Below are 26,449 nucleotides of genomic sequence, written 5' to 3' on the forward strand. Positions count from 1 at the left end.
TTCCCCGCTGTCCTCACCTCCCCCCAGTTCAGCCTGCCTCTCTCCCTCTGAGTGGCCACAGGGCTGCCATACCTCTAAAATCCACGTCTTGAATCCATCGCCTTATGTTCACCCCATCACTCACGTCCTTGCTTCTCACCCCCATGGCCGTGTCAGTGGTTTGGGCTCAGCTCTGAGTACGGTGGCAGCCTCCTCACTCAGCACCGTCCTCAAGGGGCTGTTGGGTAGCTCCTCATTTTCAGATAATCACATCTCCCATGGTTGATTGGAGGTCTCTGTCACTCTGGTGTGTGTCTTCCCTGGGTCACCCTTTGGTTCAGCAGGTCTCCCCTTTCCATAAGCCTCAGATACACAGTTCCTTGGGAACGGTGTGGCACGGGAAATGTGCGGGTGTGGGGGCCACAGATCGAATCCCCAGACTGGTCCTTCTTGGCTCAGGTCTCCCCGGCCTAGGCACTGATTCCAGTCTGGTGCGCCCCTCGGTCAGCAAGTCTTCCCCACATTAGTTAGCATGTCTCTTTGGGAAACCCTTTCCCCACAGCCTGTTCACAAATCATTTTCCTCTCCTTTTTCCATTACATGTGTGTGCCCATTGCTGGTTTTCACATCTCCAGTTTGTAGTTTGTATCTCCCTTCCTGTGAATGGCATTTCTGTCTTCTCCTCTGACCTCCATGTTTCCCCCATTGACCCCTGGAGCATCCACCCAGTGGGCCAGGGAAAGATGCCTGCCAGGAGAATGGAACTCCCCTCCTCCATATCTGCAAGTGGGTCCCGGGTCCTAGCCTGCCCCCCTCACAGTCCCTTCCCACTCCCCCAGGTAGATGGCCCCCTCAGGGCAGGCCCTGCGGACACCCCTCCCTCCGGCTGGCGGATGCAGTGCCTAGCGGCCGCTCTTAAGGACGAAACCAACATGAGTGGGGGAGGGGAGCAGGCCGACATCCTGCCGGCCAACTACGTGGTCAAGGATCGCTGGAAGGTGGTGAGTGAGTGACCCAGCAGGGTAGAGGGACGGGTGGGGGAGGATGGGAGGAGAGGATCTGGAGACCTGTTAAAAGAGGTGCCTTGGCGCCCCTACCCTAAGAGGGAGGTGCCCCTAAGCTCATTTGCATATGGCTTGCAGGTCATTATTTTGCCTACACTTGTGGACAATCGCTTTCTCCCAGTGCCCTCTCTCCAACCCCGCCGTCTCTCACCCCTTTCCCCGCTAGGTCAAGTTGGTCGGGCCCAGCCTGCAACAACTCCTGGTTGGATGTCAGAGCAGGAGCTGCAGAGCTCATTGAGGGGAGGAGGGCGGGGGTGGGGGAGGGGGCCGTTTCTCTGCCGGACCTTGGAGAAGGGCAATGAGTGAGCCCCTCCTCTTCCGCAGAGGACAGAAAAGCTTGGGTTCGGGGAGAGAGGACCTGAAGGCGGCTCCCACCGCATCCGCACTCCATCTTCTCTATCCATCCTCCTCCCTTCACTGCTTCCTGCGGCAGGTGCAACATGCCGAGACTCCATCTCCCAGCGTGCCTTGCTCCTCCAGCCCAGGACTTCGGGCTGCTCGGTCTGCTGGGAGTTGTAGTCCGAGCTTCTTCAGGGCTTTGCCTCTCGGATGGGAGGGCGACACATGAGGGTCGAGGCAAAGGCAGTGTAGTGTATGTTGAGCGGAACCTATGAAAAATCAATCCCTGTCCCACCGCCCCCCTTTTCTTTCCGATGCTTGAGGGCACTCTGATGTCCTGTTTTTATGGGGGCAGGATGATGTGGGGCAGAATTTGGGGTGACTATGTGAGCTTGTGGGTCTGCATAGGGTGGGTGCTCGGCTCACCAGAGGTGCGGGGTTGAGAGGAGAATGGGGCCTGGCTGCGGGCAGGTCTCCATGGCAACAACTACCCAGTGGGCAGGTCTCCTAGTGGCCAGGGAGAGGGGCAAAGGTGGCAACGTTGTCAGAGATGTCTCTGGGACCGGAGGAGGTGAGGGATGGAGCTGGAGGAGCCCAAGAGCTGAGGGAAAGGGCTGTCTATGTCCCAGAGGGGGACTTCCTGAGGGGGAGAGGAAGGGGACAGAAACTGGGAGAGGAGGAGCCAGGGCAGTAATCAAAGGCATGAGGGTCTGGCAAAGTGAGGCGTGTTCCTCCAAGACGCCACCCTCACCCCCTCCGGGTCCTGCTCAGGGCATAGTTTCTGGCAGATTGGAGGCAGGAGGACTTTTGCATTGAATAGGTGAGAAAAAGAGGGTATTCACGCACATAGTGAAATTGGGTTAGAAATTTCCTGTGCTTTTTGAGGGAGGGGGTGGGAGATGAGTGGGGAGAGAAGTGGCGGGGGGGGGGAGGGGAAAGGGGCAAGCCCTCAGTCTTTGCCAGGTGACCTCGCTTTCCCCTCCCTCCCTGGACCCTGGAGAAATAGAGAGGGTGGGGTGCCAGATGCCTCCCCTCAGCCAGTCTCCACGAGGGACAGACAGAGAGTGACGCACAGCTCAGGAACCAAGAAAACTGCCCAGATGGGCTGTGCCAAGAGAAAATGAGGGTCCGTGGCATTTGGTGGAGTATTTAAAAATAATAGCATTTTTTTCTTCTTGAGGGGTGCCCCTTAGAATCAGAACGTCAAAGTATAATAACAATAAAAACTTATCATTTATTTTGAGCACTTACTGTGGCCGGGCGCTATGCAAAATGCCTTACATGCATTATCTCAACAACCTATGGAGTAGATACTGTTATTATCCCCGTTTCACAGTTGTGGAAACTGAGGCACAGGGATTAGCTAACTTGCCAAGTTCCCGTGACTAGTCGGTGGAACCAGGTTTGTCTGACTGCTGGGGCAACAGTCACTGAACTATGTTGCTTCCTAAGAATTAGCCCATCTGAGAATCAGGATCAGAGAACGGAGGGAGAGTTGTGACATATATTCTAGTCCAACTCTCATTTTACAGAAGGGGAAAAGCAGAAACTCACCCCAGTTCACCCAGAGCTGGGCCAAGAAACCTGGTTTCCTTTTTCCTAAGTGAATGCTAGTCCTATTGTGTCGTGTTTCTTGAGGTCCTTCGGCAGGGGAGAGGGTCCAGAAAAAATTTAGGAGGGGAGGAATAGGGTCTGGTGCAGGGAGGTTGAGAGAACATTCCTGTCACTGGGCTGTGGGCAAAGCTGTTTTGTGACTTTCGTGGGCCTTGGGCACTTTTGCCCTTACCGGCCCCTTCCAACATAATAAAGTACTAAAGATTGCAATTGTATGACTGCATTGCTATAATGAGGAATAAATTAATACTATATAATAAAATTTTTTTGACCTAAAAGTTCATTTCCCCCTTCTGATTGTAAAAGAAATGAAAACATTTTCATGGCCTCCTAAAAGTATTATTAGGGTGCCTGCAGTACTCCCCTGCCCCCAGAGGTTCTGTAATGGGTGGGTGGGGGGTGAGGAAGGAACTAAAGAAAGAGAAACAGACTCTGTTTGGAAGTGGAGGTGGTAGAGAAATACCCTTTGGCATCCTGGGAAATTGGACAGTAGGTGTCAGAAATGTCTTGGGTGCCCCGAGCCCTCCTTACCATCTCCAGCAAGGATTTTGGAGCAGATCTGGCCTTGAGTCTCAGCACTCACACTGTTAATCACAGTATAGTCAATGGTTCCTATTATTTCAGTTAAGACTGTGGGTTCTGCATCAGATTCCCTGGGTTTAAGTGAAACCCGGCTTTGCAACTTACTAGCAGTGTGAACTGGGGCAAGGTACTTAACTCTCTGTGCCTAAGTTTTCCTTTTGTGCAAAATGACAACTCTAAGTGGTTCCTTCCTTACCTGTGTTGACCTTCCTTACCTGTGTTGCTGGGAGCCTCTGGGGATGAGCTGAGATGATGTCTGTGAGTCTGGAGCACAGAAAATGAGGTGTTTCCTCCACGTTCCCACAAAGAAAACCGTAAAGGAATCTAGAAGATACTAGAATCTCCCCTGAGTTTCACGTTCCCAGAGGAAGACATGCCATTGCTTCCCTTGAGTCTGCATCTGTCTCCTCCTGTTCTGAAATTCTGCTAGAAGTCTGACCTTAACTTTCATCTCAAGTAGAGAGGGACCCCGGTTTATCACTGTTCTTCCTCCCTCCTCTTTCCTGGGCACAAGAACCCAGCCAGCCTTCCACTTGTCTTCCAAATCTTCCCTTCATCTTTCTCTCTTTTTCTAGAGTGTTTACAACTGTAACCTGCTGGGAACTCGCAGTCCTCAGCTCTGCCCTGCCCCCTATCTCTCACCATTCCCATGTTTCAACCACCATTAAACATTTATTGGGCATCCGCGTGCTGAATAAATGCCAAGGGGCGGGCTCAGATGCAGGAGGCTTAGAGTCAGGAGTTTACAGATGCTCAGAGCAGCCTCCATCCAATCAGCTGCGGCTGGCACGTTACAAGCCAACAGGACACAAGTGAGGACTCTGGAAGAGGTCAGGCCACCCATGGGTGGGGGGGCTCCCTGGGGAGGGGAGAATTGAACTGTTTAGCTTTTTTTTTTTTTCTGTTGAGGCGTTTTCTTTGCACAGATGTGTTACATCCCTAGAAAAAGAACTCCGGGATTTTCCCTCCTGTGTTTTTTCATCTTGCTTCCTCACGGTTCATGATGCCAGCTGAGGTTATCAGTACAATGAAACCACACTGACGGGACGGAAGCAGATTATTCTGCCATTTTTCTAGCTCTTTGAGCTGCACATCAAATCCGGGGCTGATCACTCTACACTTATTTAGCCTGCCTGTGAGGTTCACAATAATTTTCCCAGCTCTGTGAGCATCAGTGATTTCAAACTCGCCAGTGTAACCATGCTTCAGCACCCCAGTTAGAAACTGGACGGTGACTTTGGAGCAGCAAAGCCTAATAAGAACCTGGCATTTGCCTCACTTTTGTTGATGCTGTTGAGAGCATCAGCTGGGACCTTTGTGCGCACCATTATGATGACACAGAAAGATGGCGGAAAGAGGTGTACATCTTTCTTAAGCCAAATGAGTCCCAACTTAGAACTCAGCACCTTCTCCCCTGTCCCCCCATCATTGCCAGCAGCACCCTCACTCTCCAAGACCCCTGGGCCCCTGACTTAATCCCGCCCCGTAACTCAGCTTTGCTCATCTCCCCTGGCCAATTCCGCCTCTGTCACAGTTCTCCCCTCTGCCTTTTCTCACTGCCTGCCCAGAACATCAGAGCTCCACTGCAATGCTCCCTGAGAACACACAGAGTCTCTTCAAACCTCCATCCCCACCATGTTCCCCTGGACAGGAGGCTCACCCTGGTTTGGGGCGTCTGACCTGGGGCCTCGGGAGTGACGTGAGCTTCAGCAGGGGACCTGGGCAGAGAACACCCTTTGTTGAGTCCCCTCCCCTGAACACTTCCCTCTAAATGCTCTCTGCCCCTGGTGGCATCTTTCAGGAGACTGCCAACCCCAGGAAGGGCTGGCCTCCCTGGGGGAGGGATCCACCTGAAGCTGCAAGGTTCTGGAAATTAGTTTGGCTTCTGGACGGAGGCGGCTCAGTCTAGGTGGGGGAGGGGGGGAGCGTGATATTTACTGTCCTTAAAAGGCTCACGGTGGCCCATTATCTCTTCAGAATCCTGCATCGGCTCGTCTCCTTGTCTCTGTGGAGTCTCAGGTCTCATAACTTTCCCACTGCCCACTCTGACATCTAGCCCCATGCGTGTGCATGTGTGTGTGCGTGCGTGTGTGTGTGTGTGTGTGTGTGTCTGTGTCTGTGGATAGTTGTACACCCATGGGCTGAGCTCTTTGTCTCCAGCACTAGGAGAGGAGGTGGGAGCACGGATGGGCGGGGTGAAGAAGGGAGCCACGGGGTCCTCCCCTTCAAGGACAGCCCCTGCCCCCATCAGTGAAGGAAGTGACCCAGTAATGGGTGGGGTGAGGAGCTGTTCAGCCTGATCCCTGTGTCCCCTATTCCCCTTTCACCCATCTCTGTAGCTCAAAAAGATCGGGGGCGGGGGCTTTGGTGAGATCTACGAGGCCATGGACCTGCTGACCAGGGAGAACGTGGCCCTGAAGGTGGAGTCGGCCCAGCAGCCCAAGCAGGTCCTCAAGATGGAGGTGGCTGTGCTCAAAAAGCTGCAAGGTGCGGGTCCAGGGCAAGATGGGAGGGAAGAGGTGATGGAGCCAGGGGCTGAGAGGTGATGGGCGAGGGGATGTGGGAACAGAGTCCAAGAGTGATGATGGGCCTAAGGGCAGGGGGAGGTGGGAGAAGTGGCCATGGGGCCAGGGCTGGGGGAACCAGGAATCAAGAGTGCACGGGAAGCCCACCTTAGGGCTGGGAGTGAGGAAGAAGGAGTAGGAGTTGGGAGACCCCTGTCTGTATCCCTCAGGGAAAGACCACGTGTGCAGGTTCATTGGCTGTGGCCGCAACGAGAAGTTTAACTATGTAGTGATGCAGCTCCAGGTGAGTCCCCGTGGCCCGTCCTCCCTTCACTCTCCCCCGGGAGCTCTGGTGGTGGCTCCTGGGATGGGATGGAAACTGTGGCCCTGGGAGGAATGGGGAGTGGGCGCAAGCCTTTGGGGCGAGGGCAGAGTGTCATGGCGGTGGTGGTCGGATGGCAGCTGAGCTGGGCCTGTCCCCACCCCCACCCCCACCCCAGGGCCGGAACCTGGCTGACCTGCGACGCAGCCAGCCTCGAGGCACCTTCACGCTGAGCACCACTCTGCGGCTGGGCAAGCAGATCCTGGAGTCCATCGAGGCCATCCACTCCGTGGGCTTCCTGCACCGCGACATCAAGCCGGTGAGGGCTGCCCCCTCCTCTGAAGCACACACCCCGCCTCCTCTCCTTCCCTGGGTCCCCTGGTTTCTTCTCCAGAGCAGTGGTTGGGTGGGGACAGCCTCTTCTACCTGTCCCCTCCTCCTGCTCTCCATCCCAAGTTCCAACTCTTCCTCTCCCCTGCCTCTCAGGAGCACCCCTGCCTGCCCCTTGGGTGTGCCGGTGTCCTCCCCTCTTTTCTCTTCTCTTCCTTTTTCTCACCCCTGACCTGAATAGTCCTTGAACCTGGAAAGGTGAAGGGGTTGGGGAAGGATGGAAGGATTGAAGAAGGAAGGGCGACGAGGGGCTGGGGCTTGGTAAGAGATTCCAAGTAGCTGATTTTGTAACATCTTGGATCTTGGTACTTGGACCCAATTTAAAGTGGTGAAAACTGAGGCCCAGAACGGTTGGTTGAATGGCCCAAGGTCACACAGCAAGAACAATGCTGGTCTCCTGATGCCTCAGAGCAGGACAGTTACTCCCAGGCCTGCTGGGACTTCCAAGGATTCGGAGCCAGGTGACCTTGGCTGGGTCACCTTTCGCTGTGTGATCTTGGAGAAGCCTGCAGTTTGCTCTCAGTTTCCTCCTATCTAAAATGAGCATAATCACACCTGCCCCTCAGATAAGGTCCGTGACCTGCTGTACATATTGATGTTTTACTCTCACGTGAGTGTATGTGGGGTGGAAGGCCCCTCACCAGAGCTGTTTCTTGGTGTCCCCTGAGGTGGGCCTGGAGCCCCAAGGTTCACAGCTACTGTCTTCCCCCAGTCAAACTTTGCCATGGGCAGGCTGCCCTCCACCTACAGAAAGTGCTACATGTTGGATTTTGGGCTGGCCCGGCAGTACACCAACACCACGGGGGACGTTCGGCCCGTGAGTACCGCCGCTCACGGGAATCCTGGCATCCTCGCCCCACCCCCTGATCTGGGGACCCTTCACCAGTTTTCCCTGCAGCTGCCTAGACAGGCCTGGCCTCGTGTTCAGTGTCACCCAGTGCTGGGTCCACACTCGGCGTGTCCCCCTCTCCCCCTTGGCCTGGGTGGATGCCACTTCCACACCCTGTGGTCTGCCTGGTCAAGGGCAGACGCAGGGGCAATGAGCAGGGTCGGGAGACGGGTTTAGGACTGGGCTTGGTGTGTCAGGTTGCTCCTGACCAGGCCCACTGGGGAGTGCAGTGGCGGGGGGCGGGGGGTGATGGGGGAGGAGGCAGTCAGGGCTAAAGTAGGCAGAATTAGGCTTGGTAAGCAGGGTTGAGATGTGGCCGAGGTCAGGGGCAGTGGGTGACGTTCCTGGTGGTGTCCTCCCCTCTGCAGCCTCGGAATGTGGCCGGGTTTCGCGGGACTGTTCGCTATGCCTCGGTCAATGCTCACAAGAACCGGGTGAGTGGCAGGGCGGGACTGAGGGATGTGGGAACAGTAAGGGCAGAGGTCAGGTGCAGAATATGCTGCTGAGGAAGAGAGCAGGGCAGGCAGCTGTGATGGGAGGTGGGGAGAGGAGTGCAGGGCAGGGGCTGGAAGATGCCCCTCCAGAGACCCTGATTGGAAGAGGGCTCGGCGGGCGTCTCCCCTTGACGTCACCTTCTTCCTTGTATTGGGGATCCCCTCCTCTCTGTCCCCATCACAAATCTCTGTGGATGAGAAAGCACACACGGAACTTTTGACTGTGGGATTCTGTGTGTTGGCGGGTCAGGAATGGAGCCGTGACTTCAGGGAGACCCCAGCTCTGCCCATAGGCACCCTGACTGGTGTCCCTCAGTGAAGGGTCAGCCTCCACTCCCAGGGAAGGACCTGAGAGCCATGGGTGACCCCCTCCCTGCTCCCACCCCCAGGAGATGGGCCGCCACGATGACCTGTGGTCCCTCTTCTACATGCTTGTGGAGTTTGCAGTGGGTCAGCTGCCTTGGAGGAAGATCAAGGACAAGGTGAGGGCGGTACAGCTGGGTCTGAGGGCAGGGAGGGCGTGTGGGGCAGCTGGGGCTGCATCTCCCAGTGCCCTCTTGTCTCCAGGAGCAGGTAGGGATGATCAAGGAGAAGTACGAGCACCGGATGCTGCTGAAGCACATGCCCTCCGAGTTCCACCTTTTCCTGGACCACATCGCCAGCCTCGACTATTTCACCAAGCCCGATTACCAGGTGGGAGCCTGCCTGCCTGCTCCTGCGCCCCCGACGCCTCTCTATGGGTGACTGTCTCCAGCGCCACCCATCCTGCTGAGGCCCTGCGCCCCTGCCGGCTTGGCCCTGAGCACCTCCCCCGGTCTTCCAACCACACGAAAGAAACTGTTGTGTGCTCTTGTAAACAGTAGTCACAGCTAAGATTTATCAAGAGCTCACCCTGTTCTCAGTACTTTTCCTGCATTAACTCATTTAAGCTTTAAAACAAGCCTTTGGTGATATTGCGTGTTCTTTATGTTATTATTCCAGCACTTAACAATTAATGAAGCCAAGTGCTTTCAAGGACTTTACACTGAAACTCTGCAGGAGGCCAAGTGGGATGATTATCCCCATCTCATAGATGAGGAAACTGAGGCCTGACAGCCTGGTTAGGAGCAGGGCAGGGCTCAGGCACATCTGACTCCAAGTCCAGTGCTCTTTCCAAGGCGCCATCACTACACCCCTATGGGACCCACTGATCAGAGAATGTTCTGCCCAGGATCCACTATGTGCGAGGCACGGCTACACACCGCAGGGAGCACAGATAGTGTCAGGCACACAGTGGGCTCGCAGTGAAGGGGGTCCTGCTAGCAGAGACAACCCTCTGGAGAGACCTAAGTCAGAAGTGGGAAGGTCTGTGGGGCCGCCACCTCCTGAACCCAGGGACCCAGTTGTTGGCAGAGGTCCCTTACTCGGGCAGTGGGAGGCCAAGCCCCCCAGGCCTAGCTCAGCCTCATGGGTTGCCCCAGACCACACAGCTTCGAGCACACCCTGTGCTGGGCCCTGGGCTGGCTGCTAGAAATGTAGAGGTGGCAGATAGGCCTGTGAACAATTCAAACCTCTGCTCTGTGCCCAATCGTGTGGGCGGGGTATTCAGGGAAGGCTTCAGAGTGGAGAAGACAGTGGGAAAGGCACTGCAGGCAGAGGAAGCAGCCTGTGCAGAGGCATGACCCCAGGTGGTGGGTTTGGGAAACTACTCCTGCTGCTTCTGCTGAGATGTGGAGGTGGCAGAGGAGGCTGGGGCTGGAAATCAGGGGACAGATCTCCAAGGGCTTGTGTCCAGCCAGTGGAGCTTAAGTCAAGATGATAATTTGCATGCTGATTTGCATACTTTGTGCATGTTGTCATTTAAAATCAATGTGCCCTTCTTTCAATGCCCCCTCGTGGCCCATCCCTGTCCTGGAAGGCCCCTCTCTTCCCCCTGCAATCCCAGCAACTGCCCCCTCCTCCTGGCTAGCCCCTGGGTCACCTCTCTGTCCTCCCGCCACCCCCATCCCTGCAGTTGATCATGTCAGTGTTTGAGAACAGCATGAAGGAGCGGGGCATCGCGGAGAACGAGGCCTTTGACTGGGAGAAGGCGGGCAATGACGCCCTCCTGTCCACGAGCACCTCCACCCCGCCCCAGCAGAACACCCGGCAGACGGCAGCCATGTTTGGGTGAGTCGTGGGAGGGGCGACGGGGGGCAGATGACCCCTGCCCCGAGGTGTCACCTGAGAAGCCAGTCCTCTCCTCCTCTTCCTACCTGGACACACCTGGCTGTCTCTCCTGTTCTTGGTGCTCAGAAGCAGGGTTCTTGAATCCCAGGGAGCTCTGCCACATCTCTCCCTTCAATCTGGAGATGGAGGGGGCATCCTTATTTGGAGTTCTTGACCTTACTGGGGAGCAGGGAGCCCTGAGTGAGATTCCCCCAGCGCCACAGTCTGTCTGTTTCTTGGTGGTCACACGCATCCATTCAGGGAACAGGTCTTGAGCCCTGGCACCAGGCCCTGTGGGGGCTCCGAGAAGAGATGTGCAGCCCCTGCCCTCCAGGCACTCTTAGTTGAGTCTGGGATGTTTGTAATCGATGGGTCAGTGATTTCAGATCTAACTGAAAAGCACAAAGATAGAGTGGCCCAGGGAGGGGCCCGAGTGAGAAGGGCTCCCCACCCAGCCCTAGGGGTGAGCCAGGGGACACACTGCGGAGACTCCACAGGACTTGCCAGCACGTGAGGTGCCGGGTCTGTAAAGATATTGGTCCAGGAACTCCAAAGTGATTCTTTTTTTAGACCCATTTCCTAGTCTCAAGGAAGCCAGCCAGCGAAATGTAGTGGGGAGCTGGCAGGGCCGGAGAGCATCGAGATCTCCTAAATAAACCGAGCCAGGTGGGGCCGTAATTGCCCTCCAGCCCTCTGACCACCTGAGCCACCTGACGGTGGTCTGGTCCCAGAGGGTTTGCAAGCCAGGGATGGAGATGGGCCTACGGACGCCCCGACCCTGCCAGACCTTGCCTGTGCCCACTCTCATGGGTGGCGGGTGGTCTCCGGGGCCTGTGCAAGAGGAGAGGGCACCCCTGCCAGCCTTGCCCACGGCCCCCTCCTGGCCTCCACAGGGTGGTCAACGTGACGCCGGTGCCCGGCGACCTGCTCCGGGAAAACACTGAGGATGTGCTGCAGGGCGAACACCTGAGTGACCAGGAGAACGCACCTCCGATCCTGCCGGGGCGGCCCCCCGAGGGGCCGGGCTCCAGCCCCCACCTCGCCCCCCACCCCGGGGGTCCTGAGGCTGAAGTCTGGGAGGAGACAGATGTCAACCGGAACAAACTCCGGATCAACATTGGCAAAGTAACTGCAGCTGCGGAGGGGGACGCGGGTGGCCTTCCCCCTCCCACCTTGCTCCCCACCCGTGGGCCCCTCTCCCCAGCCGCCTGCCTGCTCGCCCTGCCTCCCTGGCCCGGCCCCATCCCAGGATCACCGGCATCCCAGTGCTCGGACCTCCCTCTCTCTCCTTCACCCCAGAAAACCACCTGCCCACAGCTGCCCTGTCAGCCCCACTCATGGAGCTCCCCTGCCCTGCAGACCCCCTGTGTGGTGGAGGAGGAGCAGAGCCGAGTTGCGGGGCTCCCCGGCTCCCCGGTGCGTGTCCCCCCAGACTCACCGACAACCCCAGTCCGTTCTCTGCACTACCGGAGGGTCAACAGCCCTGAGTCGGAGAGGCTGTCCACGGCGGATGGGCGGGTGGAACTGCATGAGAGGAGGTGGGTCTGGAGCCAGGGGGATGGTCAGGGGCCCCTGGTCCCCTCCACCTTCACACGCCTGGTCTGGAGGAAAGTTCAGATTCCAGGCAGAGGTGGGGGGACCTTGGAAGCGTTAAGAGGGTTCTACTTGGGCCTGGGGTCGGACTCAGTTAGAGTCAGTGACCAGCCTGGAGAGGGGGTGGGGGATGCAGAGGGCCCGGCTCAGACCACGGAGGGGCGTGGGGCTGGAGGAAGGTGTAGGAGGAGGTGAGAGCTGAGATGTAGGTGGGCGTGCTTCCAGAACCTCTTTCCCTGGGGACTAATCACAGATGCCTCAGAGCAGCTGGGGCCTTCTCCAGGCCCCTCCCCCTTCAGCTCTGGGGGAGGGGCCTGGAGAAGGGTTCGGGAGAGCCTGAGGAGAAGACAGACCAAGTTTTGGGGGTCAGGCCTCGGGGATCTGAATGTCAAGGAGGGACCTGGTTGGTGGGTGGCAGTGTTGGAGAGTTTAGACTTAAGGTGAGCCTTTAGGATGGGGGATGAGAGGGTGGCTGGTTGACCTTGGGTGGCTGATGGCCACTAGGGACCAGGGTCCCGTCCTCACCTTAGATCTGATGGGTGGGACAACCTCGGGTGGGAGACATGACCCCACATCCCTTGGCTCCGGGTGGGGCTTCACCTCACAGCAAGGCGGAGGCCTTCTCTGCACCAGGAAAGAGGTCTCTTCCTGGGGCCCAGCCCTGGGGTAGGAGGTCCCTGCCTCCTCATGCCCCACTTCAGCCAGGAACCCCCGTCTGGACTCTGCCCCGAACTGCACGTCCCCTCTGGGATGGGCACAGTGCCCCTCTGGGGTGTGGAGATGCCCGAGTCAGGGCAGTCCTGTGCCAATCCCTGTGGCGACCCCAGGACAAAGAGACGCAGGCCCTGTCCGGAGGGAGCCGACAGCCCTCACACACACACTCACATCCACACACACCCCCACGCTCACACACACACACACACACACACACTACACTCACACGCACACTCTCACACTCACGTCCACACACTCACACACACTCACCTTCACACATCCACCGCACTCACACACACACTCACACGCATACTCTCACACGCACACACACTCATTTTCACACGCCCACCACACTCACACACTCATACACACACACCCTCACCACACTCACACTCTCACAGGTTGAACTACCCGGGCCAGAAGACCACATTTTCATCCATCATCGCCCAGAGGGTTCAGGAAACAGGGAGGAGTCAGGAGGGGCAGTTTGGAAGGGATACGAGTGGAGAAGGGAGGTGGGAAATGCCCTGAGCAAAGACAGTCCTGAAGAGCACATTGGTTTGGTTCAGACTGAACCCTTGTTTCAGGGATGCTGGGGAGAGGAGAGGGCTGAGGAGAGATTTTCTGGAAGGTTCAGGATCTCAGGCAGCGCAAAAGCGTTTGGGGTGCTCTGGGGCACTTGGGAGCAGGAGAACCTATGAAGCTGGTGAGATCAGGGTGTCCCACCTCCCTGCTTTCTTCAGTTCCCGCTCCCCCCACAGTCTTCGGCCCCTGTCTTCCTCTGGCTTCCTTTCTCCTTCACATCTATTTAGACAAACCATGCTCTTGGGAAAGGAAGTGACGTTAGCCACTTACATGGGAGTATGAATGTAAGACCTGGGTGACCTCCCTCCGGGGGTTGTATTTTAAGCCGTATGAACAAATTGATAAAAATGTTGTGCAGATTGGAGTTGGCAGGTCCCACATAGGCTGGGGTACGATGTTGAGAAAGCCCCACGGGAGGCTTTGATCTCTCACCCTTCCCCTCACAGGCTCGATGCAGGGGGGAGGATGGCAGTCCGCCCCCTGTCCACAGCCTGAGTGTGAGTGAGGCCTCTGTGGTTCTGAGGGGGGCACCCTGGCACCTGGGAGAGGACAATTCTTCCTTGTATAGCATCCTACAACCAGGAATACCCTCACCTTGGGGCTGGTACTCCCCAGTTGAGAACCTCTGCAAGTAACGTGAGATTCACAGCACAGGTTAAGATAACGATGGAAGAGATGTCCCCAGGTAGGATCCAGGTCCCAGAAGCAAATGTCAGAAGGGACCCAGCCCCTGCCTGGCAGAACTCGCAGTCTCCTGGGGTGGCAGATTCGTAAACATACACATGCTCCTCTCTGTGACGAGAGGGGACACAGGCAGTGCTGGAAAGGCAAATTAACCCCCATCAATGCAGGAGGGAACAGCTCCCTGCAGGAGGTGACATCGAGCTGGGGTGGACAGCAAAGCGTGGGAGGACAGGCTGTGTGTGGGGAGTGGCATTCGTAAAGGCACAGAGGTGTGAGCAATTTGTGGAAAAGCAAATGAATTTGAGATGGGTCTGGCTAGGGGAAGGGGGAAATGGGGGCTTTGGCTGGCCGTCAGGGGCCTTGAATGCCAAACTAAGGCATGTGGACTTTGTCCCGGGCTGGGAGTCACTGGAGTTTGCTGGAGGTGGTGAAACCAGCCAGGTAGGCTTGAAGGGTGGTGGTAAAAGAGGCTAGAAAACCATCAGCAAACTCGAGGGCCAGGTGGGTGTGTTTGCCCTGGGTGCAGCGGGAGAGAGCCTGCGTTGGGTGGGAGCCCTAGCTGGGCAAACATCAAATTGCCTTTAGGAAAGTCAGGAGATCCAGTTTCCGGGGCGTGGTTTGGAGGACAGTGTTCCTTGGGCACAGGAACTGGATTTTACTTTTTGCCTGTTTAGATTCCTGGAACACAGTAGGCATTCAAAAATGCGTGTTGGGGCTTCCCTGGTGGTGCAGTGGTTGAGAGTCCGCCTGCCGATGCATGGGACGCGGGTTCGTGCCCGGTCCGGGAATATCCCACATGCCGCGGAGCGGCTGGGCCCGTGAGCCATGGCCACTGAGCCTGCGCATCCGGAGACTGTGCTTCACAACGGGAGAGGCCACGACAGTGAGAGGCCCGTGTACCGCAAAAAAAAAAAAAAAAGAAGAAAAAAAAAATTGTGTGTTGAATGAATGACTAAATGAATGAATGAGATCTTTGCAGGGACTGAGGTTGGAGGGTGGCAACCCAGGACGTGGCTGAGCCTGGCCCAGGGTGGGAGAAGTGCAGTGGTCAGGGGGTCTCAGGCATCAGCTTCCACCTTGCCACCTCCTTGGGGTCCTTGGGGGTCCAGAGAGGCTGGGCACTGAGCCCCATGTTGGGTGGCTTTGCAGGTCACGAATGGATCTGCCTGGCTCACCCTCGCGCCAGGCCTGTTCCTCGCAGCCGGCCCAGATGCTGTCAGTGGACACGGGCCACGCCGACCGGCAGGCTAGCGGCCGCATGGACGTGTCAGCCTCCGTGGAACAGGAGGCCCTGAGCAATGCCTTCCGCTCGGTGCCGCTGGCCGAGGAGGAGGACTTCGACAGCAAGGAGTGGGTCATCATTGACAAGGAGACAGAGCTGAAGGACTTCCCCCCGGGGGCTGAGCCTAGTACGTCGGGCACCACGGACGAGGAGCCCGAGGAGCTGCGGCCGCTGCCCGAGGAGGGCGAGGAGCGTCGGCGGCCAGGGCCGGAGCCCGCCGTCCGGCCCCGGGGACGCGGCATGCACACACTGGCCGAGGAGGACCTGCGGCTGATGCCGGCTCAGCCCCTGCCACCCCAGCTGAACCAGGCCGATGGCCGGTCAGAGACATCACAGCCCCCCACGCCCGGCAGCCCTTCCCACTCGCCCCTGCACTCCGGACCCCGCCCTCGACGGAGAGAGTCGGATCCCACGGGCCCTCAGAGACAGGTAAGGTTGGGCTTGCACCCCACTCCCCACGCCCGACGCCCGCAGTCCTGGCACGTAGCCGGGAGTGCTCCTGTGTGCTCCCTGGGGGCTGCCAACTAGCACCAAACTGTTGCAGCTCTGATGAAGGGAGACAGGCTTAAGGGTCTGAAACCAAGCTTATGGGGGCAGCAAGGCTTCCCAGAGGAAGTACCTCCCGGGTCTGAGTTGAGTCTTGCATTCTGGGTGGTGTCAGCCAGGTGACATAGCAGGAGAAGGACCTCCCAGGCCAAGGCGACAGGGTGTGCAAAGGCCCGGAGGTGGCCATCAGAAAGCACTGCTCTGCTTGCACTTCGCAGCATATGAGGCTGCGAGGTGGGTCCTGGTGCCCCGTCTGGGAGGGCCTTGGGGTTGGGGCTGGATGCTGAAGGCTTGGTGAGCCACCGCAGGCTTTTAAACGGGGGTGCGACATGATGACATGGGTACTTTTGAAGGATCCCTCTGGCTGCTGTGTGGAAAATGGACTGAAGGGGCACAAAACTCTCAGCAGGAAGGCCACGTGGCAGGCGCCAGTGGGACAGTGTCCTGGTGGCTTGGACCAGGGCGGGGACTTTGGATTTGGGGCAAGGTGGATGCAGCCGAGAGGTGTTGGGTGAGGACTGAGGGAGCTGTGACGGAGCAGAGGGGCTCTCCAGACGCCCGGTGTTCCGGGTGGGTGGCGGTGCCGTCACTGAGTGGCTTTAAAAGGAATATCACCTCAGCTTTGGATGCAATGACCTCGTGGTACCTGTGGGATGTCCACTGTGGAGGCATCAGTGCTCAGCAGAGAGATCTCGGCAGGAGATACGGACTGGGGGGTCTTGTAGTCCACAGGAGTGGATGATGTCACCCAAGAGGACACCCGAGATGGTGGGGAGAGCCAAGGGTGAAGGCAGAGCTGGGAGGGGGGAGGTGAAAGGAAAGGGAGCCCTTGAGAAAGAGTGAGCTGAAGGGGTCAGAGCGTGGAACACCTGGGGAGAGGGCTCCTGGAAGTCAGCGAAGGAGCTGCTGAAAGAGGGTGAGGCCAGCAGGGGATGTCCTGGGGTCAGGGCAGGCTCCATGCGGGGGGTGAGCCCTGAGGACCAGGATGCTCAGACAGTGATGGGGAGAAAAGGAGCCTGGGCAGCAGGGACCCTAAACTGGGCACAGGGGCGGGCATGCTGGGGGCCCTGGGTGGACCCGGTCAGACTGCCATGGCACCTTCTCGTGTGGGAGGACTGCGGGACAAGGCAGGACGGGCAGGGAGGGGCCGGATGGTGGTTGCATCATAAATGCCAGGGGGAGGGTCTGCAGCACGTCTCATGGTATTTTCTTCTGCCAAACGTGGGGTGTCAGAATAGGCAGCAGGCCACTGGCCTGGCCTGGCTTCTCTGTGTGGGGTAGAGGCTGACCTCTGATCCAGGAATATGGTTCCAGCACTCACCCTGGGTGTTGAATGGGGTCTGTGCTCCCTCAGAGGACTGGGGAGAGCAAGGAGGTGATGCTAGAGGGCTCAGGGGCTGTGCCGCGTTCCACTGGACTGTCCCACGTCGGGGGCATGCACGCAGAAGGCTCTGGGAGATGCCAGGTGCAGGGCTGGGGCCAGTTCTGCTGTGTGCTCAGAACCGGGAGGTCTGGCCGGGAGATCGCAGGTGCTCTGGAGAAGGCAGCTCCGAGTAGGGCTGTCTTTACGCCCTATCCCTGTGTGTAGAAGAGACAACCTCTGACCCAAGATCCTGAGGAGTGTTCATCCTGGCCTTGCCCTGGACACTGGAAAATTGGGGGCTCAAAAAGTGGGGACCATGAGCTTCCACCCAGAGGGGTCCTAGCCAGCCTGAGTTGGAGGCTCAGCTGTGGCAGGATGTGGGCAGCATGGCTGTGTTGCTGACCTGGACACTGTGCCCACCAGAACCAGCACTGGGAAGCAGGAGAGGGAGCAAGAGCTGTTTGGGCTCCCTTGCTCCGCTCTCATTCATTCATGCACTCATTCATCACCTAGTCATTCCCTATTACTGAGCATCTATACTGTGCCGGGGACCGGAGGCATCAGAGATCAGACACACGATAGGTCGTGCTCTTGGGACGTGCAGAGTGGAGGCAAGGAGACAGGGGGTGGTGGTGTGGGGTGGAGAGAAAGCCCAGAATTAAAATCAGGAGGCCGAGTTCTGGACCTGGGCTCTTCCAGTCCCTTCCTGGTGACTGTAGGCCAACTGGGTCTCAGAGTTGGGGTGCTGAGCTATCTGGGAGGTTTTTCTCACCTTCAGATGCACCCCCCCCTTGTCCTAAGAGTCAGCCTCCCACTGGGGAATTCCAGCCAAGGGGGTGAGGAGAGATTTGGGGGAGCAGACTCAGGCCTGTCGTACAGTCAGTCTTGGGCTCAGGTCCTCCTCGTGACAAGGGTGGGCATTGCCTGTCTCAGTGAGCGATGAGCTGATGAGTCGTGTGAGCCTGGAGGGGATGTTAGGTGTGTGCGGGCCTTGGTTTCCCCACAGTGTACAGCATTCTATGGCTGCGTGTGTGCCATAGAATGTCGGTGTCAGCTTACCCAAGAGCGTGCAGCGGTGTGTGGGCATGTCCATGTGTGTACACACGCATGTGGGTGCACATGTCAGAGTGTCTGTGTAGAGCGCGTAGTGGGTCTGCGAGTGTGTGGAGATCCATGGAAGCCTAGAACGTCACAGCTGGCAGGGTAATCATCACAGTGATAGTTCTAATGAGGATATAACAGCTGGCACTACTCCCGAAATTCCATATTCTACATGCGTATTCCTCACAACAGTACCGTGCAGAGGCCATCCCCATTTACAAGGTAAGGAAACTGAGGCTCAGAGTAGCTAAGTCTTTAGCCCAGGGTCACCAGCTGCTAAGTGGTAGAAGCAGGATTTGAATCCAGGCAGCTGGCTCCAGGGCTGTGCCCGGAGCCACACAGTCTGAGGCCTGTGTGTTTAAGAGAGGAGCAAACACAGGCCAGAGAGAGCAGATGACTTGTGCGGGATCAGGAAGAGCCTTTGTGTGTATATGTGTGTTGCATGCACACATGTGTGTGCGCCTGCTGGCTGGACTGTGGCAGCAGGTGTGCGTGTGGACGTGTCATTGCGTGTGGTGCAGCCTCTGTGTGTGTCTGGGTTTGAGCACATGGGGCAGGACATGTCTTGGAGTATTTCAGTACAGCAGGGTGAAGCTGACTCCTTCCTTCGCCAAGGGCAGGGGAAGAGGGAGGAATGGACTGGCACATTTTTTCCTTCTTTTGGTCTGGAAAGAGTCCTGAGCGCAGCCTGGGTGGGGGATCCAAAGCTGGCTGCACCCTGGAATCACAGTTTGTGGAACTCCCCCCATCCTGTAATGTAACTAGATTAAGCGGCTCAGGGCAGGCAGGAAGTCTCTATAGGGACCCCACCCTGCCGCCTTTCTGCAAGGAAGCCCCTCCTAGTCCCAGCTCCGTTGGCTTGGTGTCTGACGTGTGAACTTCCTCCTAACAGCTCCTAAGATAGGAGCACCTGCAACTCTGTCACCGACCCCCGTGGGGAGCAGGGACGAGGATAACGTGGAACCAGGCAGTTTTAGAGCATCTATTGTTCTTTGGTGTGCATCGCGTGGTACTTTAATTTTTTTCTTACACACACCTCGTTTTCCTCTCTCCGGAATTTACGGTGCAAATTAGAAGCGACCGGGAAAGCCAGGGCAGAGGAGAGAGCAGCGGACAGTGTGTGATTTGGGGGAGGGATGTTTACCCTCCTTCGCGGTTGTCTCTGGCTGATAACCCAGGGGGTCAGCATTCCCTGAGTACATGGACATTTGTTTGGCAGCCCCTAGAGCATTTCCCTGCCACGTGTGCGAGGGGCTGGGGGACAAAGATGAATCGGAGCTCACAGTCAAGGGGGTGGGGTGGGGATGCAAAGGTGGAGACACGATGTTTACAGTCAAGGGACATAGGGAGATAACAGAAAACTTTCCTCTGCTAGGAACAGGGAGCCAGGCTGCCTGGGAAGCCGGGGTGGCCTTAGAGACATGACACTTCAGTGGGGCGCTGAGGACAGGGAGGTGGCCACAAGAAGTACCTGGCCTGAAAGGGCAGGAGCACGCTGGGATTAAATCCCTCTGGCAGCTGACCAAACTCTGGCTGAGATGCTGAACTTGAGCCACCCGCCTGTGCTGCTAGAGGGACTGTGGGCAACTGTGGGTACCTCTGGCCCTCAGTATCCCCAGGTGGGCCTTGGACCCCTAACCCTCAGTGCAGACAGGACCGGTTCAGAAGGATCCTAGACTTGACCACAAAGAAGCTGGAAGGGGAAGCAGAGTGAGGGCAAAGACAATCCTACAGAATGTTCTGTCTCCTCGCCTTTCTGCTGGAGGTTCCATGCCGGGTCCCTGGACCCCCATTCAATGGCCTCAGGGGCCCCCTCCTCCTCAGCCCTCTAGCAGCTGGCCCAGCCAGTCCTCACTGGCCCCGCCTAAAGATATGTAAACTGGCCTCAGTCCCAGGAAGAGCTAGGGGTCAGGATGGGAAACATCTGATGACAGCCAAGTCACCATTTCCATCCCCATAAGCCTGGGACACTGAGCCCCACTTTTCCTTTTCCCTTTGAGGGTACGAGGGCAGCAGGGCACAGGCGTGATTCTTCCCAACGGTGGCCAAGTGAGGCGGCCACACCCTGCCATGTGGCTCGACCTTGCAGAGGACAGGGAAAAAGCCACCTTGGAGAAATGATTTCAATCGACTCCCCCACCCTCCAGTCCTCTATCCCTTTCTTCATTCTCAAGAGTGATTTAAAGGGTAATAAAACAGTTCACATGACACGGCATTTACACCATGGCCAGCACTGTTCTAAGGGCTTTGCATATTATAACATCTGATCCCTTATAAAGGTCCTATGATGTGGGAACCATAGTCACCCCCATTTTACAGATGAGGAAGCTGAGGCATGAAGAAGTAAAGTAACTTGCTTGAGGTCACCCAGGTAGTAAGTGGTGTAGTTGGGATTCAAACATAAGTAGTCGGACCTCAGAGTCCTACCCTCTGCTACGTTGTCACTGAGACCCTGGCTGCCCCTGTCATGGGGGCAGGAGTGCCACCTCAGAGGGCATGTAGCTGGTGTTCTCTAGACCTCATGAAGGGCATGGAGTCCAGCCGGGAAGACAGATGGTGCACAGATGCTAATACATTTTAGAGCAGCCTTCCTGGGGGGCAGGATTTCCCCAGCCCAGAGGGAACCCCGAGCTATGTAGAGCTAAGCCAGGAAGGCATCCTGGAGAAAGTGAGTGACCAAGGTCTCTGCAAGGAGACCATGGTGTGAGGAGGAGGCCGGGAAAGGGCACTGGAGGCCGGAGCCTAGATTGTGAGGCAGGAAAGTACTACAGTCTGCACCCCTCTGCACCCTGCCGGACCCTGCCGACCTGCCCGGGACGCCGGTGCCGCAGGGGCTGTCAGCGGTGGGGTGGCCCCCCGAGACGGAGCTGTCGAGTCTGTGCCTGACGCCTCTTTTCCCTCCACTCTCTTGGTCTCTTTCAGTTGGAGGAGGACAGACTCTCGGGGCACTCCCTCCCGCGGTACAGCCCCCTGCGACGACTGGCGTCCTCCGTTTTCTCCTCCTCCACGCTGGAGACCGAGCATTACCCTCACCCTGGCGGCGGCGGCTCCTCCGGTTCCCTCATTCAGCGCAGCCGCTCGGCGGAGAGCAGCCCCGTGCGGGCGCCCCACCGGCGCCACGCGCCCCTGGCCGCCGGCAACCACAGACTCGTGCCCTCGGTGCTCCGCATCTCGCGGTCACAGCTGCAGCAGGTGTGGGCCCGCTTCACGCACAAGACCTAGGCTGGGCCCCCCCCCTCCTGGAGGGGGCAGGTGGGGGGGGTGGGGAGCAGGCAGAGACCGTGGTTCCTTCCCAGGACGCAATAATCACACACTCATACACCCTGTCCCTCCCCATCATGCAATACAGCCCCCTATAACGTTGGCCCAAGGTACTGTAACGCCCCGCCCCTCACCCCCCATCGTCTCCCTTTGCTTGGCGCCAGCCAAATGGTGCAGGGAGGGATGGGGCTGTTGGTGCAGCTTCTGGGACAGGACAGGGGCCCTGGGCTGGAGCCACCAGTGAGTCCAGAGTCCAGTGGAAACCAAGGTGTCAGGGAGAGGCATGCTGGGTCAGAGTCAGTCTGGAATGAGGCTTATTCTTTTTAATCTGTGATCTCTTGGCATAGTTGGGCCTGGTCCACCCTTGAGGGGAGTGCCAGGAGACTGGGTCCCTCTTGGTGTGCTGTGTGTCTGTCTATCTGCGTGGGGCAAGGTGTGTGGCCCTGTGTGTGAGATGGGGACCTGGCCAGCCATATTTGGGGCTTGGTGGGAAAGTGCCTCTACACTCAGTGGTATGGGAGGAAGCAGCCCTGTAACCCAGTGAGCCCTTCCCATGCCATTGTCACAGAGGACAGAGTCCTTGCCCTCCCACATCTCAACCCAGGAGGCCTGGAGCTCAATCCACTGTAGGCTGCCCGTCCCCCAAGGCATATGTGTCACCATCCACTGGTGGGATTGGTTGCCTGGCCCAGCTCCTTAGGAGCTGAGCAAGCATGAACAGGGGCCTGGGATCTGCCTCTCAAAGCAAGCTGGAGCCTCAGCGTGAAAGGACCCCGTCTAGTAGCAGCGGCAGAGAGGGTGGTTGTAAAGGATGAGGTAGGACCTGTGAGCTCAGGACAAATTCCAGACACAGCAGTCCCACCACTGCCCCTCTCAGAGGGTGACTCATTCCTGTGGGTGCTCCGCCAACCTTTTTGCCCCCCAGGGGCGGTGGTGAAGACAGAGCAACAGGGCACCTGGTAGGCTGATCAGATGGGGATCTGGAGATGGGTGGGGGAATCAGGATGCCAGATTGCTTATGCTCTTTCTGCCTGTTTCTCAGCACCCTACCTGTCACTGAAGGGACCCCCAAGGTTCTCTTTCTTCGTTCCTGCCCATGTCAGCCAGCACCTCTGTTCCCCTGGGGAATGCGGCAGTGGTGAAGATGGCTCCAAGAAGGGCAGCACCTGTATAGGGAGGGAAGGAGGGGAGGAGACCTGAAGGTTTACAAAATGTTGACTGCAGTAAGGTTGCACCTGTGTGTGTGCTTGTGCGCATGCAGGGACGCTTATGAGTACGAGTGTGCTTATGTACGAGCATTTGTGCATGTGGCAGGGTTGTCACGGATAGATGCTCAGGCTGTGCGCGGCCATTTACATAGACCCTAACGTGAATGGCATCCACTGAAGTTGCACAGTGCTGCAGTCCTGTGTGTGTGGGTGTGTATGAGTGCGCATGTGTGTGTGTGTTAGGGAGTCAGAAACATGTCTGTGCAGTCCTTGGTAGTTTCCTATGTACCTACTATCATCCTGGCTCCTCTTTCTCCCTCCTTCCTCTCTTGATGTCTGCTTCCCTCCCAACTCATCTCCCTTCAACTCCTGTCTCTGGTTGCAGTAGAGGCCTCAGGGCCCCTGCCCCAGCCTAGGGATGCCGTAGTGGGTGGGCAGTGCCCCGAGCCAAACTGTTCTCCTACGTGGCTTGTCCATGTGAGCTAAGCCTGCACCCACCACTCTCCTTTCTCCAAAATCTGTTTCTTTTTGAGGATATCTGGGCCAAGAGCACCCTCTCCATCTAGGGATGAAAGCCAGACTCGGGCCCACCCCCATCCTGACTGCTCATTTTTGAACCTCCCCAAGTCCAAGCCTCTGTTGCCCTCCGGGATGTTTTGTGTGGCTCTGCATCCTGCGGTGGCAGAAGGTAGAGGAGGGTCAGGGTAGACCCTCAAGAAAAGAGGGAAAACACAAAGCACAAAGGTGAGGGGGTGGGATGGACAGTAGCCCTACTCCCCGTCTTCTGGCACTGCCCCCCTCTCTCCCTGCTACCCTCTGGCCCTCTTTCCATCCTCTCCAGCTAGTGACAGGGGCTGAAATGAAGAGGAGTCTGTCCACCAGCCACTCTAAAAGTCAGCAGCAGTGGGGTCAGGGCCCCTGTTATCTGGGACTAGATGAAACCAAGCACTCTGTTATCCGGCATTTCCTTCCAGAGGGGTCCACTACCCGACCCTGAGCACAGCTCCCACTCAGTGACCAGCACCCTGAGGTGCTCTAAGATCCCAAAGTGCCTTGTGACATATCAAAGACGGTGGCACTAGCTTCAGCCTCGTTTTAGCATTAAACACATATTTCTGTTTCCAAAGCTTTTGGAGGTGGGGAATCCTGTTTAGCAACCCCAAAGTGGCTGAATTTTCAAACACACACACACGCGCACACACACACACCAGAACTGATAACTGTGGGAGAGGGTGTGTCCTTTAAAGTAAGATCTTGATTCAAAACATTTTGTCCTTTGGGGGACATCCTTTTACGTGTCCTCCGTAGCGGAGGAGATACTGTCTTATAAGCCATAAAGCTCTGAACTAACAGGAAGTGATCTTGATAATATTGAGATTATCTCAGGGCCCCTGCCCCAGCCTAGGGATGCTGTAGTGAGTGGGCAGTGCCCTGAGCCAGACTGTTCTCGTGGATGTCTCATCCATGTGAGCTAAGCCTGCACCCACCACTCTCCTTTCTCCAAAATCTGTTTCTTTTTGAGGCTATCTGGGCCAAGAGCACCCTCTCCATCTAGGAATGATTACCTTTTGAAGGTAGTTTTGACTTTTGGAACATCTAAGGCCATTTGAAGCCACGTGTGTTGGAGCAAGTTCATGTGCAGCTCAGCCGACCCTGCGTGGTTTGGAGTTGGGGCGCCTGTCTCTAGGTCCCAGGCTGGGTAGGGACCTGCAGTGTTGTCAGGCTCCTTTGGGTTTCCCAAAGAAGAGGTCAGCGTGTTTCAAGAAATGATACCCTGCTTGGGGAAAGCACATAGCCTCCCCAAGGTCGGCTTTGAAAAGAAGCAGTACTCTTTGTTGTATTGGAAAACGATATTTTCATACTTTAAAGTCACACCCTGCATGTAGTGGTGGCTTCCAATTATGAATTAATTTATTTTATTTAACAGTCACTGGTGCACAGAGCTTATTATGTGCCAGGCAGTGATCTAAGCACTTTACAAAAATAACTTGTTTAATCCTCACAATAGCCTAGGAAGTAGATCCCAGGATTATCTGCATTAAATGGATTAATCAGAATATCTAATTTACAAAAGCGTATTAAAAACCCCACCAATGCCGAATAACTGAGGTCTTGTTTGACGGGAGTTTTAAAGCATTTTAGTCTGTGTATTGGTCTATTTACTGTCCTTTCTGGTTGGCCCCTCCTCGCTCTATCTAGGAAGAAGGAAGTTGTCTATGAGTCAGACTCTCCTTTCTTCTCCATCCCAGAGTCCAGGTGGGGGTCACTCCAGAGTACTGGGGTTGGTTGAAATGGCTGGACCCTGTCTCTCCAGAGACCCCAACCTCTCAATCCCACATGGCCCCAAGCATCCCATAGCAGCTCTGGGGATTAGATGGGTGGAGTAAGAGTTCTGGTGAGAAAGCAGGTGCTCAAAACCCTGTCCTCAGTGGTATTGGTGGAATCCTTGGGGTCAGGCTCACAGGCAGGGCAGGTACTGGCATTGGTGACCACTGACCATGGAGATGTGATATGTCACCAACTCACATGTCAACAGGAGCCGAGCAGTGTCAGGGAGAGGGCACTTGTGGGGATTGTGGTAAACGGAAGGACCACCACCAGTCCTCAGCTCAGCCAACTGTTGCCAGTATCTTCCAATTTTTAAGTGAAATCTCACAATTTTTAATTAGTGGCATCTAATTTTTTAAAAGCAACAACTTTTTAAAGAAAAATCACTGTGTGAGCTAAACAAAACCGGTTTACAGGCAGAGACCCTGAACTCAGTTTGAACCTCTCTGAGCCTGAGGACTCACTCACCCCCCCAAATCTATCCAAGGCTGTAGCACTCAAATGGGGGCAGTGTTCTGCCCCAGGAACTCAAACTGGGTGGGCTTCTTAAGAGAAGGCAGTTCGTGGCCAGTGGGGCTGTGTGCCGGGTGCTGTGTGTACATGTCAGTGAGCTCATGGTGTGTGTGCCTAAGTGTGTGTGTGGGCCGGTGGGTTTGTTCATGGCAAGTGGGGTCCTCCTCAGAGGACCAGTATTTTCTCTGTGGGACAGGAACCTGAGTCAGTGAAAAATGCTCTAGTAAATTCTCAGTAATGAATAGACACCCCCCCACCCACTTAAGGCAGCTTGGGTCACAGCAATAACCATTCAACACTCACCCCTGCCGCTAGCATCCCGAACCCAGCAATCTCCTTTGCGTTTCCAGTTGTGGGGAAAAGGGGAATAGCCCTGCCCAGCACATGGGGGAATAGCGGAAACTCTGAGCCATGCTGGTACCTTAACCCTTGCTCCCCCAGCCAAGAGGGGCAGGCCCCTCCAATCCCAGGAAAAGCCAGGGTTCCTCTCTGTGGAGGGGCCCAGGACCCTCCTTTGCTATTTCTCTCCTCTGCCCTGCTTAGATCTCCTTTTCTGGGGAGGGGTGGTGCTGTCTGCCCAGGCAGTGGTTGGGGGGGCCTGGGCTACTGGGGTGTGCAGAAAGAGCTGTGGCAATGTGTCTATATTGGGTGGCCAGGGGAGGGGACCATGCTTAGGGAGGATATGGGGGCCCCTGGCTGTGGGAGCATAATGCTGTATCTCCTGCTGTCCTTCGGTTGATTTGGTACCTGAGGATGGAAGAATAGACCTCTAAGGAGGGCCCGAACACCCCCCCCACCCCAAACTCCACTGAGATTCCAGCCCATAGGGCAGGAATCAGCCCACCCCCATGGGCAGTCCTTGGTAACAAGGAGTGTGGCAAATCACTCTTCTTAAGTTGGGGGGCAC

General features: G+C 56.6%; 1 protein-coding gene across 1 annotated transcript in view; it reads left to right on the forward strand.

Annotated features, from left to right (window-relative positions):
* The first annotated feature begins 872 nt into the window (after window positions 1–872).
* Window positions 873–26,449, forward strand: part of TTBK1 (tau tubulin kinase 1) — a 35,489-nt gene continuing 9,912 nt past the window's right edge. The window contains exons 1-12 of the mRNA XM_027126809.1: window positions 873–980; window positions 5,918–6,065; window positions 6,313–6,386; window positions 6,583–6,723; window positions 7,507–7,611; window positions 8,052–8,117; window positions 8,567–8,659; window positions 8,745–8,870; window positions 10,171–10,325; window positions 11,258–11,489; window positions 11,724–11,902; window positions 15,090–15,651. Coding sequence (XP_026982610.1) covers window positions 873–980; window positions 5,918–6,065; window positions 6,313–6,386; window positions 6,583–6,723; window positions 7,507–7,611; window positions 8,052–8,117; window positions 8,567–8,659; window positions 8,745–8,870; window positions 10,171–10,325; window positions 11,258–11,489; window positions 11,724–11,902; window positions 15,090–15,651 — 1,989 coding nt within the window. The remainder of the gene's footprint in view (window positions 981–5,917; window positions 6,066–6,312; window positions 6,387–6,582; window positions 6,724–7,506; window positions 7,612–8,051; window positions 8,118–8,566; window positions 8,660–8,744; window positions 8,871–10,170; window positions 10,326–11,257; window positions 11,490–11,723; window positions 11,903–15,089; window positions 15,652–26,449) is intronic.

This window comes from Aethalodelphis obliquidens, unplaced genomic scaffold, assembly GCF_003676395.1.
Source record: "Aethalodelphis obliquidens isolate GAN/ISIS:26980383/991018 unplaced genomic scaffold, ASM367639v1 scaffold31, whole genome shotgun sequence".
Classification (NCBI taxonomy): domain Eukaryota; kingdom Metazoa; phylum Chordata; class Mammalia; order Artiodactyla; family Delphinidae; genus Aethalodelphis; species Aethalodelphis obliquidens.